Source organism: Schistocerca piceifrons, chromosome X, assembly GCF_021461385.2.
Source record: "Schistocerca piceifrons isolate TAMUIC-IGC-003096 chromosome X, iqSchPice1.1, whole genome shotgun sequence".
NCBI lineage: Eukaryota > Metazoa > Arthropoda > Insecta > Orthoptera > Acrididae > Schistocerca > Schistocerca piceifrons.
Window position 1 is genome coordinate 111,059,289 of NC_060149.1, and position 17,401 is coordinate 111,076,689.

The 17,401-nt window shown below is 41.1% G+C and overlaps 1 protein-coding gene across 4 annotated transcripts in view; it reads right to left on the reverse strand.

Annotated features, from left to right (window-relative positions):
* The window catches only part of LOC124721884 (leucine-rich repeat protein 1-like), a 119,814-nt gene that overhangs the window by 24,742 nt on the left and 77,671 nt on the right, over positions 1 to 17,401 (reverse strand). For all 4 annotated transcript variants that reach the window (XM_047247036.1, XM_047247034.1, XM_047247035.1 and 1 more), the window contains one exon: positions 243 to 355. In XM_047247036.1, coding sequence (XP_047102992.1) covers positions 243 to 355 — 113 coding nt within the window. The remainder of the gene's footprint in view (positions 1 to 242; positions 356 to 17,401) is intronic.

Consider the following 17,401-nt stretch of genomic DNA (forward strand, 5'->3'; position numbering starts at 1 on the left):
TTGGGGTGGGGGAAGAAGCAGCCCTTGCACTCCTTGTCACCTTAATAACATTAATACTCGATAAACATCACAAATGCTATGATCAGCAGAAAGATAATGAATTGTATACAGGAGAATGATACAGACAAGTAATTAGAACTTTGGTTTATTTATGGTCATATCTCCTCTCCGCTCTATATTCTTTACAAAATGGTAATACTCAGTTGTTTTCAATACAATACAATGGCAGCAAAACAACATACCTCAAATTCTTCAAATTCGATATGGTATGTGGAATTGTATTGAGTTCATTATGGTCCAGTCTGAGAGTAACAAGTGCCTGAAGGCGATGAATTTCATTAGGTAATACTGCAATCTGCAAAATAAACACATAAAAGTAAATATGTCCAAAAAAACTCTTAAAATAGATTGAAATATTGCAAACATACTGTGTACATATGTTACAATAATTGTAAATTTTTGGTATTATATGTTACTAAGACAATCAAAATGAATAAAAGAAGATTATCTGCCCCTTACAATGCCAGATAAATATTCTCTCTCTCTCTCTCTCTCTCTCTCTCTCTCTCTCTCTCTCTCTCTCTCTCCCCCCCCCCCCCCCCACCCCCCTCCTCCCTCCCACCATACACTGATACTGTCTGCCTAGAGAATGGTATTTACGTCAAGACTTCAGAGTACACACAGAAAAGTGAGTTTTATCATCATACACTTCATGAGCCTTTAGCAACAGGTATCTAACTAAGTATGTGTGACACAGGTACAACAAAAAGACAGCTAGCCAAGCACTGACACAAACAAAACTCACACACATGACCACTGTCTCTGCGAGCAACAGCGCATGATGGAAGTAGTAGGAAGTAGTCTGGGTGGTGGAGGTAAGGTGGAGGTTGGGACAGGGAAGGATAGAAGGGCAAAGGTGGAGGATGGTAAAGTTCTGTCTTTGACAACATATAGGAACAATGTGGGGTGAGGGTAGGATAGCTAGGTGCAGTCAGGAGGTTGGACAGGGAGGGAAAGGGGGGGGGGGGGGTGCGCGTTGGTGGAATAGAAGGTTGTGTAGCGCTGGAGTGGGAACAGGGAAGGGGATAGGTGAGTGAAGGACAGTGACTAATGAAGGTTGAGGCCAGGAGTGTTACATCAATGTAAGATATATTACAGGAAGAGTTCCCACCAGTGCAATTCAGAAAAGCTGGTGTTGATAAGAAGGATCTAGATGAAGCAGTCATTGAAACAAAGAATGTTGTGTTGGGCAATGTGCTCAGCAACTGGATGGTCCAGTTGTTTCTTGGCCACAGTTTGTTGGTGGCCATCCAGGTAGACAGACAGTTTGTTGATTGTCATGCCTACGTAGAATGCAACACAGTGGTTGCAGCTTCACTTGTAGATCACATGACTGGTTTCACAGGTAGCCCTGCTTTTGATGGTTAGGTGATGCTTGTGACTGGACTGGAGTAGGTGGTGGTGGTGGTGGTGGTGGTGGTGGTGGGAGGATGTATGGGACAGGTCTTGCATCTAGGTCACCTGTTGCTCACAGTCTGGACTTGGCAGTCACAGACAGTGGTCATGTGCATTTGAGTTGTGTTTGTGTGAATGTGGTTGGGTATATGTATAGCCTAATTCAAAAGAAGGCCTTCTAACCGAAAGCTTACTTTTTCCCCTTCAGATTTATTTAACTTTAGCACAGTAGTCAAGCCATAGTTGCAGTAAATTACAGAAGGTTTACACAACTAGTTTCAGTGAAGCTCAGTCACCATTATCAAATGTAACAAGTTTGAAATATATGACAGCATAATTGTGAAACAAAACACCACATGCTTTTTTTCCCAGTTAGTGGCATTAGTAGCATTAGTTGTGATGTTTGCCATGGAAAGAAAAAACAGCTAGATCAAAAGGGGGGGGGGGGGGGCTTACTTGTTTAACTGTCTTTTTGTTGCGCCTGTGCGACTCAGATTCTCCGCTATATGGTGAGCACCAATCCTTTTCATGATACTGTCATTGTTCCATCCTGGATTTTCCATTGTCTGATTTTGTTTAGTTAAGTATTATTACTGATGAACTATGATGAATGACCAACTGCAATCATTACCTCGTTTTAGTTGTTACTACTCAAAAGTGCATGTAGCCTGCATTATTTGCAGTACATCTGTCACTTAACTGTCTACACTACTCTGTTCATTTCTCTAATCACATCACAGCATAATTGTGAAACAAAACACTACATGCTTTTTCTCAGTTAGTGGCATTAGTAGCATTAGTTGTGGTGTCTGCCATGGAAAGAAAAAAATGGCTTGATTGAGTAAAAAAGGTAAAAAAAAAAGGTCTTCTAAATTTTGAATTCATAAAACATAACTTATAATGAATGTTCATTCCATGGCAGAAAAATAGTTTTCCAATTTGAAACAGCTTTCCTGTGTGCTAATTTAACAATGATGACAGCAAAAATTTGCATAAAGGCAAAGAACCAACATTTTTCATCTTTCTCAACCAATTCAGTCTGAAAACTAGTTAGACTAATGATTATAGTGCAGAATACAATTATAGCAATGTGACAATGGTGATGAAAATTATTATGCATGGACTGGTGGACTTCTAAAGTAATGAGAAAACTTATGATAAGAAAGTTCTGCTGGCAGTTAATAGCTATTTCTGTGGTACAAGCTGACAAAGGAAAAAATATAAGGGAAGAGTATCATAAAATTGTGTGCTGGATCTGGGCTCCAACCCAGAGCCTTGCCATTCACGAGAAATGATTTTACCAGCAACCCACTCTCACAGGTTTATTTCTGTAAGTACATTTCCCTACTTTCCAAACTTCACAGAGGCTCTCCTGCATACCTTGTTGCATCAGCAGTCCTGGAATAAAGGATGTTTTGGAGAAATGTGTTAGCCACAAGTAGTGAACTGTTTCCAGAATGAATCGGTAGTAGTGCTTCTGTGGACTCTGGAAAGCAGGAGAGTGATACTGGCAGCAGTGAAGCTGTGGGGCAGCTTTCAGTTCATGCCGGGAGAGCTCATTTGATAAGGGGACGGCTCACAAAAAGCTAAGTTCTGGGTTCAAATCCCAGTCTGACATATGGTTCTAATCTACCACGAAATTTCAATACAGCACACTTCACTGGAGAGTGAACAACTCATTTCAGTAGATTCGAGTGTAATACCCTATCAATGATGAGGTTATCAGAAAAGGAATTCAGTTTCAGACTGGGAATACAAACAGCTATCTTATTTGCCTTAAGCAATTTAAGGAAACTAATGAAAACCTTAATCGGAACAGTAAATATTATTTATTGGGCTGTTTCAGCATAATGGTTGGCTGTGTATCAAATGTATTGTGAAGTAAGCTAATGCGCAAATGGAAATGGCTCTGATGACAACTACTGTAATCCGCACAGAGCCGGCACTAGTTTGGACTATCAGCAAGTATGGGCTTTAAAAAGCACAGCATACACTTATATTGGTCTGGGAAGAGGAGATTGGTACAGCTCATTAGAGCGTAGATAGTAGAACTTGGGTCAGTCTTACGTAGCGAGATTCTGTCATTATGGTAGTGAAAACTGGGTCTCTGAGTGAACATTTTGTGTGTGTGTGTGTGTGTGTGTGTGTGTGTGTGTTTTAGACCATCACCTCCAAAATGAACAGGTGGTGACATTAAACAATTTCTTTTCAATGCATTCCTGATATACTGATGTACACTTACATCAACATCAGCATTTATACACCATAAGCCATCATACATTGTGTACAGAGTATAAATATTACTATAACCCTCTTCCCATTTACAGTTCCACTTGCAGGCGGTATGTGGGAAGAAAAATAGCCAGTATTCCTGCGAGTATCTCTAAATCTCCCTGATTTTGTTCCATTGTTTTTATGACATTTGACTGTGCATGTCATAGTACACTGCTGAACAAATTAGAGTATTAGTCGTAAGACATTTAATAGGTTTCAATCTTATTCTGAGCAGCAGGAAGCTAAAGTTTGGTTTAGATAGTCACATACCAAAAGATCAGGTAGCATCTGACTGGGGTACTGCAACACGGAGTGTTCCTCGTGGCTAATCTTTTCCTGGTATATATTTGTGAGTTGCCATCAGCTGTAACAGATAATTTTAGCGTGATTCATCTTCATGGTTGGAACAGTAGATTACTCTGGTGCTGTTTTGCTTTCATATGAGACAAGTAAACTGTTACAGATTCATATCAGGACCTGAATAATGTAGCAAATCAATGCCACAGTAAAACCCAGCCAATAATGCTTGAGGTGCCACCTAATGGGCATCTGTAACAGGAGTCATGCCGCAGAGGTGACAAGCACAAAATTCGAGCAGGTCTTTCTTCGTGGTTCCTTCCTGCTTTTGCAATGTCATGTCTTGAATATTGCATTACTTCATGGATTAATATGTCATTTTGCAAGGTTCATCAATTGGAGAACTCTCCATAACATTCCTCAGTATGGTAATCACACATCTAGGTCCAACTCTCTGAGAATATGAATGATCAAATCTCATATTATTCAGTTGACGGAGTCCACCGGGTCACTGAAAACAGTAACCCGGTGCATCACTCATTAAAAAATTATTGTTTATTCACAGTAGAACAGTTCAGAGTTAACTCATGCCTTTTCATGGAGTAGCTGTTCAATCTATGCTGTTTACTTGCTTCTTGCAACCTTATGGAGTTTGATTCAGTGACATCACTGGGATTTGCTGGAAAGGGTTAAAATCCAAACCTCTCTACACTGTCTTCAGAAATGATACACTAAATATTGTTAATGGTGATCTGTGGGAGAGGAACATTCAATTAGTGTTACTGAAGAGCCCACAATGGGTTTCATACTCTTACTTATTTCTCAATGTACAACACTACGCTCTACTTACAGATCCCACAATCATCTACACTCCTGGAAACTGAAATAAGAACACCATGAATTCATTGTCCCAGGAAGGGGAAACTTTATTGACACATTCCTGGGGTCAGATACATCACATGATCACACTGACAGAACCACAGGCACATAGACACAGGCAACAGAGCATGCAATTTGTCAGCACTAGTACAGTGTATATCCACCTTTCGCAGCAATGCAGGCTGCTATTCTCCCATGGAGACGATCGTAGAGATGCTGGATGTAGTCCTGTGGAACGGCTTGCCATGCCATTTCCACCTGGCGCCTCAGTTGGACCAGCGTTCGTGCTGGTTGGCCAGGGTAGTTGACTTACACCTTCTAGAGCACGTTGGGTGGCACGGGATACATGCGGACGCGCATTGTCCTGTTGGAACAGCAAGTTCCCTTGCCGGTCTAGGAATGGTAGAACGATGGGTTGGATGACGGTTTGGATGTACCGTGCACTATTCAGTGTCCCCTCGACGATCACCAGTGGTGTACGGCCAGTGTAGGAGATCGCTCCCCACACCATGATGCCGGGTGTTGGCCCTGTGTGCCTCGGTCGTATGCAGTCCTGATTGTGGCGCTCACCTGCACGGCGCCAAACACGCATACGACCATCATTGGCACCAAGGCAGAAGCGACTCTCATCGCTGAAGACGACACGTCTCCATTCGTCCCTCTATTCACGCCTGTCGCGACACCACTGGAGGCGGGCTGCACGATGTTGGGGCGTGAGCGGAAGACGGCCTAACGGTGTGCGGGACCGTAGCCCAGCTTCATGGAGACGGTTGCGAATGGTCCTCGCCGATACCCCAGGAGCAACAGTGTCCCTAATTTGCTGGGAAGTGGCGGTGCGGTCCCCTACGGCACTGCGTAGGATCCTACGGTCTTGGCGTGCATCCGTGCGTCGCTGCGGTCCGGTCCCAGGTCGACGGGCACGTGCACCTTCCGCCGACCACTGGCGACAACATCGATGTACTGTGGAGACCTCACGCCCCACATGTTGAGCAATTCGGCGGTACGTCCACCCGGCCTCCCGCATGCCCACTATACGCCCTCGCTCAAAGTCCGTCAACTGCACATACGGTTCACGTCCACACTGTCGCGGCATGCTACCAGTGTTAAAGACTGCGATGGAGCTCCGTATGCCACGGCAAACTGGCTGACACTGACGGCGGCGGTGCACAAATGCTGCGCAGCTAGCGCCATTCGACGGCAACACCACGGTTCCTGGTGTGTCCGCTGTGCCGTGCGTGTGATCATTGCTTGTACAGCCCTCTCGCAGTGTCCGGAGCAAGTATGGTGGGTCTGACACACCGGTGTCAATGTGTTCTTTTTTCCATTTCCAGGAGTGTATATTAAACAAACATCCTGAATTCAACACTTTTACTTCATAAAGAAAATAGTACAATATGCACAAACTTTTACTTCCAATAAGTTGCTGAACCACCAGTCAGTGTCTGCCAGCCAACAATACTGAATGGCAATGATGATTTTGATTTACTTTTGCATCTTGTGGAAGAGGCACATTTAAAGTCACATGATACATTCCATTACTAACAGCTCTTTCATGTATTCATGTTTTATGAACCAGAAGTAGTGGCAAAATGCTGGTCTCAATCACATAGTACACGTGGCCCATTCTGGTCATCATAATTTAACTTTTCAGCAATTTTTTTTCACTCTGCTAAAATGCTGCGAGTTTATCCTAATGGAGGGTCATTACATATTCTTAGTCACCCTCCCCTCCACACAGTCTTCTTGCACACACAAATAAAGATGATGGTGATGACCATTGTGGTGGTGGTGGTGGTGGTGGTGGTGGTGTTGGGGTGCTCATCAGCTTGGTTATCAGGGCTCTTGTTAAATATGGATGTGTTGCATTTTATGAACTGACCAAAGATGTCATTCCTTACAACAGTGTGGTAGTGTAACAAGGAAATAAATTCGTAGTTTGTTGTCAGTGTGCGATCTTGTCAATTTCTGAGAGGGCAAGACTTATAGAGAACCAATACTACCTCACTCAATAGTGTCTCAGGTTAAAAATTATACTAGATGAATGAGTCTAAAATGCATAAAGGTTACTTTTTCAATAACTACAATCACTGACAATGTCAAATTACTAGCGCATTACAACAAAGAATAAAAATATGAGTGACTGTGTATGTGACACCATGCATGTTCAAGCAAATGATTTATAACCTAACTAAAATTGTGGCAGTCTCGACATATGACATTGCTTCTTGAAATGAAGGTAAGTTGGATACAGTTGCTAAAAATTTTCCCAGATACACATGGCTGGCTGAGCACTAATATTAAAAATGGAAAGTACTCAACCACTCAAATCAATAAAATCTGCTCCTAACACTTTGGGAATGACTCCTCATTACTCACAAAATTTTGAAACCAGTCCTACATAGATCCAGCTATCTCTTATGGTAGAGAGCACATCTCCAACTAAACCATTTAATGTCGCTGGATCAGTAAACAAAACATCACTCAGCTAAAATTTGGAACACAGTTATAGAGACATCACAGGAGTTACATTCTGGAGGTTCTTCATGACAGAGAAGGAATTCACATGTCAAAGCGAAATACCCTTTACAAAGGCAACCTAAAATAATCTCAATTCTTGTGTGTGACAAAATAAACTGTGGTGGTTAACCCAGTAGCAAACCATGGCACACTTCCATCCACCTATTACAAACTATTATTTTTCCTACGTGCTTATGTCTTTTCGCCTCATGGCTGGCATAACTGACTGTAGGGGCACGTCATATGATGTCACTGAATGCACATCACAAGCTTACTTGGCAGCTGTGTCTGCACTCTGATTACCACAAATTTCGAGATGACAGGTTCCTAATGAAATGACACTTATTTACCCTTCTTCTGTACAAAAAACAGGGTACCCTGCATGTTCTGGACAAGGTTCTCTGCTGAATAAATTTTCTGAATGTTTTGCAGAGGACTCTAAGTCAGAACAGACTAGGAAAGTCTTCTTATGAGCACATTTCACCTGCTTGTGAGTAATCAGGATCACAGTAACTGTATTGAGGATGCTGAATTTTGCTTATGGGAAAACTCTCACGATATTGTATGTGAAAACAATGGAATAGTCAACAAAGGCTTCTTAGTTGGAGCCTTCTGTGTAACCCACTGTGTCATTACAATACCCTTTTATAATACAAAGAAATGTATGCTAATAGACAAGAGTTGTACCTCCCTATCCTATGTTTTTCCCCATCCAGTAGTGTGTAGTTGTTTAGAATACAACAGTATTTCCTGAACCCAATCTGGAAGTGGTTTATGACTTCCACCCTCTCTAACAATGACAGTTACCATCCACTGTGAGAACAACGGTATGTTAACAGCTTGTGCAGGTAGCTTATTTCAAGGAGCTCTTAGGACTATCATCATGTATCCCTTCCATGGATCTGGGTATAGTCATTTGACCACACACAGCTGAAATGATCACGGAGGGTTCTTTTCACTCTCTACATTAAATACATTAACAACAAAGTGGCCTTAAATTCCTGGGGTGTACCCTACAAGATAATGACAAGCAAATTAAGGGTGCCTGTACTGCTGCCAACAATGAAAATAGAAAATGGAGAAATGACCAAAGTCAGGAAAGAGCCTAGTGATCTGTTGATGCAAGTGTTAGTAACACAACACAGTAGACAATGAAGACAAAAAAAGCTTTGCACAAATATGGATGATAACCATAAAAAAAGAAAATCTCCAGTGCCTGACAGTATGATTTTAACCAGCATGTCGGTGATCTTACTTGTGATAATTACGTATGAAGAAACAGTCGCAAACATGATTGTTTCTTCATAAGTAACATGACAGTGTGCTGGTTGAGGTGCTTCAGATGTTAGAAGGTAACATAACACTATTTTTGACAAGTGTAATCAATGACTGCTTGCAGCTGCGAAGGATTCTGACATCATGGAATAAGCTGAAGTTGTCATAAAAAAAGGGGGTGGGGAAGGGGGATGGGGAGGGGGACGGAAGAGATCGAGATCCTACAATTCCAAAGCAATACTGACCTATTTGCCTTAGACAGAATGTGGCAAAAATACAGGAGCACCATTTATGTAAGAGGCTCATATGGAACTACAAGAGTTTAAGGGCCTGAACTATAATCAATATGGATTCAGAAATGGACATTTGACCAAAGATGCCATAAGCCAGGACTCAAATGAATCACATGCCATGGAATTAATGGTTGACATTGCAGGTGCGTATGACAATCAATGGTGGCTGGTCTCATGCCCACATCTGCATGAATGTCCTACCACCCTGTACAAAAGCCTAAGGGGTTATTGCAAAATCAGTACCCAAGGCTTGCATACCCTACTGAAAGCATACAGAAGGCAATTACACAAGGTTGTTCTCAGGATTCAAACTGTGGACCCATATTATGGGACACAGTGTTAGAACTCTTACAAGAGAAAATGTCTGTCACAGCAGAAGTCAGAGGTCATGTAGCATGTGCACACAACATCTTACCCATTGTGTATTATACAGTATGACATATTGCTGTGGCTGTATAGTTCAGAAATACAATGCAATGTTCCTTCAGACATGCATGCATACAATATGGAAGTTTGGGTCTAGCACTAAGAGTGCTCTGCTAGCTTAACGGTAAGGCAACCACTCACAATAACCCGGAAATCTGGGTAGGAGTCCCAGTCTGGCACAGATTTTATTGTCGTCATTCCCCAATATAGCTGATGGCTGTCCATACTCGCAACTGTGAATACATTTCATGTAATTGTGTGTAGGGTAACAAGGACACAAATTGAAGAAAGAGGAACAAATGTGTTGCAAATTTTATATGACTGGTATCAGCCACCTAAACTAAAAGTGGTTACATAAAATACAGATCATATACTATTAAAGGAAAAATTATAACACACAAGAAATCCTAAAATAAAAATCAATAATGAATTAATTCTTAGAGTAGTTACCGGTGTCGGAACCTAATGTGGGTCACAACACAATTTCTAAGATCAGAGGTGAAGCATAATTTTTTGTCATCCGTTTCTTGGTATGCAAGCGACTGTGTACATAAGTGAAGCAGCATAGGGGTCAGTAGGAGACGGAATAGAATGACACACATTAGGTTAAGGAGGCAGATTTGGAGATGATGGGAGAAATGAGTCTCTGGGTTGGCTTATTGGTCTGCTTTTTATTGCTTCTTCACGTGTTAGAAGGGAACATGCACAAGAGCACAGACATTGGTTATTTATGAACACAGATGAGGCATATTATATTCTCGAATCAATTACCAAAACAAATGGTCACTCTGACCTACAACTTAGTTAAGAAAGGGGCATACACAGTAATGCATGGTACTGTAGATCACGGACCTTGGAGGTGGCAGATTCTTTTGTTCTAATTGAACCCTTTAGGTTCAAGTACTCACCAAATGTATGTGACATACAGACACAGGTAAGCATAGACAAATGCACAATGCAAATCAACAACACTAACCCAGAGGTATGTACAGGCAAACTTTGCAAGTCCTCCTTAGTGCAAAAAGTTAACTGAGTCTGACTGCTCACTTACATAGTACACTTGTTCATCCGAGGCTGCTGTCACTTGCTGGAACTCTCAAATTCTCCCAATCTCTGCCTTGATTGGTGTTTGAGGTTTCTATATACAAGTAGGCTGCATTTTTATAGGTTTTATCTCCAATTCACAATTGATGCACATGAAATCAGCTGTTTCTGTGTGTATGACCTATTAAGGGACTGATGAAAGCAGCTTGCTATATGCACCTCTACCTAAATTACAGGACTTACAACTAATATTCATACCTGGATGATTTTTCCTTTTTTCTTGGCAACCTTTCACAGTTTGTCCATTACACCAGTAGGTATCTAGGAATCATTCTTGATGAAGGGCAAAGTTTTCTAGCCCATGCAAAACATACCAGTAAAAAGTCAGCTGCAGCTATGCCAAAGAAATATAGCATAAAATAAATTTTGTCTGCCTTTGCAATTATTAAGAATATACCATGAATACGTTTTTCACATATTGAGGACAACATTGGCAGAGGTAATATGAAGAGACAGAAGTATGCTGATAAGATTAACTGGAGAATATCAAATAATAATGACAAATGCTTTTTTTATTATTCTTGGGATCTGGCAATGCATTAAACCATACACCACAGAGGTGCAGTGTATTCGCAAAAAGAAAGAGCAAGAGAGAGAGAGAGAGAGAGAGAGAGAGAGAGAGAGAGAGCACGATTATAAGAGAATAGACATACAACAAGTTGTAAATAATGGAGACGTTATTAATAAAGGAGGGAGGAGAACAATAGTGTTTAATGTTTTGTCAACAATGAGGTCATTAGAGATGGAGCACAAGCTCAGATTAGGGAAGGACAGTGAAGGAAATTGGTTGTGCCCTTTCAAAGGAACTATCCTGGCGTTTGCTCGAAGCACTTTAAGAAAATCACGGAAAACCTAAATCAGGATGGCCAGGTGGGGGTTTGAACCGTGATCCTCCTGAATGCGAGTCCAGTGCACTAACCACTGCATATTAGTAGACGGCCAAGGAGCCTGGGAAAGCACTGCTACTGGCAGATGACTGTATGAAATATTTCCTAATGAATGAATGAGTGAGGTTTGGTTCACTTTACAAGTGGAAAAAAGGACGTATAGAAGGGGAAGTGAGCTAACAAGCCCCTGAGCACTTTGTCATCAAGTTTAATCAGCATACTAATATCACATACAAAGACGAGAGAGAGAGAGAGAGAGAGAGAGAGAGAGAGAGAGAGAGAGAGGGGGGGGGTGTTGTTGAGTAATAATCGTGTTTATAATACAGGATGTATCAAAAAGAATCATCCCATTTGACATGTCTATTTTTCTGAAACTAAGAAACATTTACAATGAATTTTGTTTTTTTGATGAATGAGGAATTCAAAAAGTTGTTTCTTTTTCCCCCATACCTTTTCATAGGTGTTCAATATGGCCCCCCTTGAGACGCACGGTATATGTCAATGTGGTATGCAAATTGATCCCACACTGCAGCAAGCATGTCTTGAATTACACCTTCCACGACGTTACACAACATCTCAGGTCATTCATTTTTGTTGGTATCAGAGGCACATAAAAAAAAGAACCCCCACAAGAAATAATCGCATACAGTCAGGTCCGGTGACCTTTGTGGCCCGTAATGTAAGGCTGAACCATTTGGTCCAGTGCAACCAATCCATTGTTCAGTAATACTCTGATCTAAAAATTCCCACACTTCCAGATGCCAGTGTGGCAGTACCCCATCCTGTTGGTAAATGAAGTCATTTGAATAAGTCTCCAAGTGTGGTGAAAGTAAGTTCTCAAGCATATTGAGATATGTGCTTTCTGTAACAGTGTTCTCGGCAAAGAGAAATGGATCAGACACCTTTTCCTGTGAAACTGCACAAAACACATTTAATCTTGAAGAGCCCCTCTCATGTTGTACAACATCATGAGGTTGTTCCACACCCCATATTCTCACATGATGGCTCACCTTTCCATTTACATGGAATGTTGTCTCATCACTGAACACTAAGCGTTAAACGAAACTACCATTCTACATCTTGGCAAGAAACAAAATTACAGAATTCCACATGTTGCTGTTTGTCACCTTCACGAAGACCTTGTAGTAGCTGAATTTTGTAGTTTCATGTGTAAACGTCGACTCAACACACACCAAGCAGTCATGAGAGGCACGTTGAGCTGTCAAGCTGCATGGCAAATGGATTTCTGTGGACTCCTTGTGAAACTATGGTGAATGCACTCGACATCTGTGTCAAGATACTCGAGGACGGCCTTTACACAAACAACCAGTTTTTCGGAATTGTTCATGCCATCATAAAATGCTCTGTGCCGTATGAGGATCCACACCATACCTAGTACAAAAGTCACGCTGAATAGTTATTGCTGACCCGCACTGTACAAAACGTAAAACACAAAACGCTTTCTGTTGTACCGACACCGTTTTTTACTAGAACTGAAGTGGGCACACTACTGGTACCTAGCGGGGATCATGTAAAACTCAAGAGTTTGCTCTTTTCAACAGTACATTACTCACAAACATATCTCAAATAACATAATAATTATGATTTTTTTTTAATCGGATGATTCTTTTTGATACATCCTGTATAATTAGGGACAGTGGATTGTATAAACTACTAAACAGTTTATCTGAAAAGATGTCTTAACATCCAATGGAATTGTACTGTATTTGGCGGTCTGGCACAGAGTTTTAATCTGGCAGGAAGTTTCATATCAGCACACACTCCACTGAAGAGTGAAAATCTCATCTGGAAACAACCCCCAGGCTGTGGCTCCGCAATGTCCTTTCTTCAATGAGTGCTAGTTCTGCAAGGTTCGCAGAAGAGCTTTTATGAAGTTTGGAAGGTAGGAGATGAGGTACTGGCAGAATTGAAGCTGTGAGGACGGGTCGTGAGTTGTGCCTGGGTAGCTCAGTTGGTAGAGCACTTGCCTGCGAAAGGCAAAGGTCCCAAGTTCGAGTCGCGGTCCGGCACACAGTTTTAATCTGCCAGGAAGTTTCATATCAGTGCACACTCCGCTGCAGAGTCAAAATCTCATTCTGAAAATGAGACCCAACTACAAGAAAATAACAGCAACCACGGCCAGCAAATGTGAGAAAGGAAAAGAGCACCAATGGTAGCTGGGGACGACCCAAGTACTGTCCAAGAGCAGAAGCAAGAATTAAATATCTAAAATCACAGATGTTGCATGTAAGTATCACTTTGTGGCAGGAGAAATGGATCAAGTAACAACTTGAAACAGAGCAAGCTGGGATCTCCCATCTGCTCTTATTGCATAGCTATTAATAATTCATTTTTTTCCTATTCATTTCCCACTTTTTGTTCAAGTATCTAGAATGTGCATGTGTAATATATACATGAACCCATCAACCATTAATCAGCCTCTGTATCACTTAGATTTATTATTCAGATGTTTCAATGTACTGATTCCATTAGTATAACTAGTTTAACTGGAAACCATGTTAATTAGAAGTTAACTACTGAAAACTTTACTATAATACGAGATAGGGACTTTGACTGACCTATCCTACTTGACTAATAGTCAAGTAGGATATGTTGACACCATTCATTACTAAGACCAATATCCAGACTTTATAGTAACATACTACGATTTTCCTGAAAATACTTAACTTATCTGCCATCAAAGTTCAAATAAACTCGAAATTACTCATGTCATTTGTGCCATTATGCCTGCTAGATTTGAGGTGTTATCACTATACTTTTTTTGCTCTAATTTTTATGAGCTGAATGACACACTTCATTAACTAATTAAGTCAGTGATTAAGAATTTGCATAAATCTGCAATATCAACGATTATAAATCTAATGATGAGACCTGTGTTCATAAATGGGTTATTCCCAACACCGATGTATGATTTTTCCCCCCCTAAACTACCACATATTTTGCAAACCAATTGACTATCATAACGTAGAGGTCAGTCTAATTAGCAAATTCTAACCTAGCCATTTTTCAAATCAAAATGTTGTTTACACAATACGTTATTACGTCAGTCTTTATATATCACTCATCATTCCTAAATAGTCTGCTGCCAGCATGCACACATACATACATACATACATACATACATACATACATACAATGTGTGGCGATCAAGATCCTATCATATAATTTTTTATCTCGTATCTTTGTGAATTTCTTCGGTCAAAGTTCACACCTAAATGTCAACTGTTTTCAGGTAAAAATATCTATCATTAATTCAAAATAGTACGTAAGTTTTAATTAATAATGTGCAACAGGTGGTACAATATTCACAGCACGTGTGGATGCAGATAAACGGAGAGCCCATAGCAGGACACTCCAGGTCGTTGCTCCTTGCACTCCATGTTTCAGATGTAAGTGGAAAACATGAGACTGATATCAGAGTCTAGAAGTGGCCTTCAGGTTAGAGGAACCAGAGGCTTAAGAGGGTGCCTCTCGGTTGATGCAAAACACAAGCAAATACCAAGACGTGACTGCCCACGTAATGTGCAAGACAGCCATTATGATGTATTCTGTGTCACTACACTGAGGTGACAAAAGTAATGGGATAGCGATATTCACATACACAGATGGTGGAAGTATTGCGTAAACAGGGTATAAAAGGGCAGTGCACTGGCAAAGCTGTCATTTGTACTCAGGTGATTCATGTGAAAAGGTTTCTGAAGTGATTACAGCCACATGATGGGAATTAACAGATTTTGAATGCAGAATGGTAGTTGGAGCTAGACACATGGGACATTCCATTATGGAAATAATTAGGGAATTCAGTATTTCGAGGTCCACAGTGTCAAGAGTGTGCCCAGAATACAAAATTTCAGGCATTACCTCTCACCATGGATAACGTAATGGCCAACGGCTTTCACTTGATGACCGAGAGCAGTGGTGTTTGGATTGAGTGGTTAGTGCTAACACACAAGCAACACTGAATGTAATAACTGCAGTGGGACATATGATGAACATATCCTTTACGACCAGTGCAGCAAAATTTGATGTTAATGGGCTATGGCAGCAGATGACCGACAAGTGCCTTTGCTTACAGTACGAAATAGCCTGCAGCACCTCTCCTGGGCTCATGACCATATCGACTGGCTAGACCACCGGAAAACGGAGGGCCAGGTCAGATGAGTCCTGATTTCATTTGGTAAGAGCTGATGGTAGGGTTGAAGTGTGGCACAACCCCACCAAGACATGGACTCAGGTGTCAACAAGGTACTGTGCAAGCTGTTGGTTTCTCCATTACGTTGTACGCTGTATTTACATGGAATAGACTGGGTCCTCTGGTCCAACTGAACCGTTCATTTGACTGCAAACAGTTATGTTCGGCTACTTGGAGACCATCTGCAACCATTCATCACCTTCGTGTACCCAAACAACGATGGAATTTTTATGTATGACAATGCGCTGTGTCACCAGGCCAAAATTGTTCACGATTGCTTTGAAGAATATTTTGAACTATTCAAGCGCAAATGATTTGGCCATCCAGACCGCTCGACATTAATCACACCGAACATTTGTATCAAGAGGTCAGTTCGTGTACAGAATCTTGCACCTGCAACACTTTCCCTATTATGGACAGCTATAGAGGCAACATGGCTCAATATTTCTGCAGAGGATTCTAACGACTTGTGGTGCCCATGCCATGTTGAGTTTCTGCGCGAAACCAGGCAAAAGGAACTCTGAACGATATTAGGAGGTGTCCCATGACTTTTGTCACCTCAGTGTGTAATGCAATACAAGAAAGTGAGTATTATAGATTATGAATACTGGTATTTAATGAAATTTTATAAATCAAGGAACCAGCAGCATGTGTCACAGAGAACCAGAGCATGTGACTACAAACTGGTAAAATGAACATACTGTAGGCTGATATTTGTATCAAATTATAGGTTTAATTTAGAATTATATTAATTTCAGACTTTTGTAGGATAATCAGTTCTTATTGCTAGAATTTATTTTGTTATGTAATTGATGCAATTTTTGCTCTTATTCTCATTTATGTGATTGCACAAGCAATTGTGTTCTTTGTTTTTGTTTCTATGTAGAGAACCAGAGATATGACAGCAAATAAATAATAAAAATAAAATTCTTTACATGGCTGACTCAACATGCTATACATAATAGCGTCTGGCCCTGAGGCTATATCCATAGGAGCAGACAAGATGTTTTCTTGTTCTCACATAGATGAAGTCAATTTACAACCTTAACAGTTGTCTGAGCTACAGTCCAACTGTGCCCTCTCTGCAGCTACTTTCTGGCATGGGAATATGGGCTCTTTGTTGTCATTGGATGTTACAGTACATAAGTAATTAGTCATTGACTTCATTTTGCCAGCTGGAGAAGTTAACCAATTCTCTTACTCATTGCAGAGGGAAACCCTTCTGACTGACTTCCATTTCTTGCAGCTGATGTGAGACAGTTAATGTAATTCCAAAATTTTTGCCATTGTCTTTTCTAGTCTAATTTTTTGCTCTTGTAAGCCAAAAGGCTGCTTGGTTCTTTCCTGATGGTTTGGCCCAGAATATTTGCAGTGCTGCTTGTCTGTCACTGTTTGAAGTGCAACATTCATTGTTCCATCTGTGGACAGATTGCATCTTAGTGTGTTCCGAGGTCTTTGGTATTGATGTCTCAGCAGCATAGCATACCACATTTGTAACATCATCCACCCAGGTCTGGATGCTGTCTCGTGTTCAAATCTCACTACTCGACTGTGCAGCATCCAGTTCGCTCTGCTGAGCAACCATTCCAATGGCTTTCTTCGGAATTCTCTACCATCTCGAAAATGTATGGATAATAAGGAAGTGGTCACTTGAGTGCAGATCAGTAACCACTTTTTACTCTACAATATCTGTGCAGGCAGGCAAGCAGAAGAAAAGCTCAATGGCCGAAAACACTCATGTGGTGGAGCTGCAATCCATTGTTTGACCTCTGTTCAGGAGA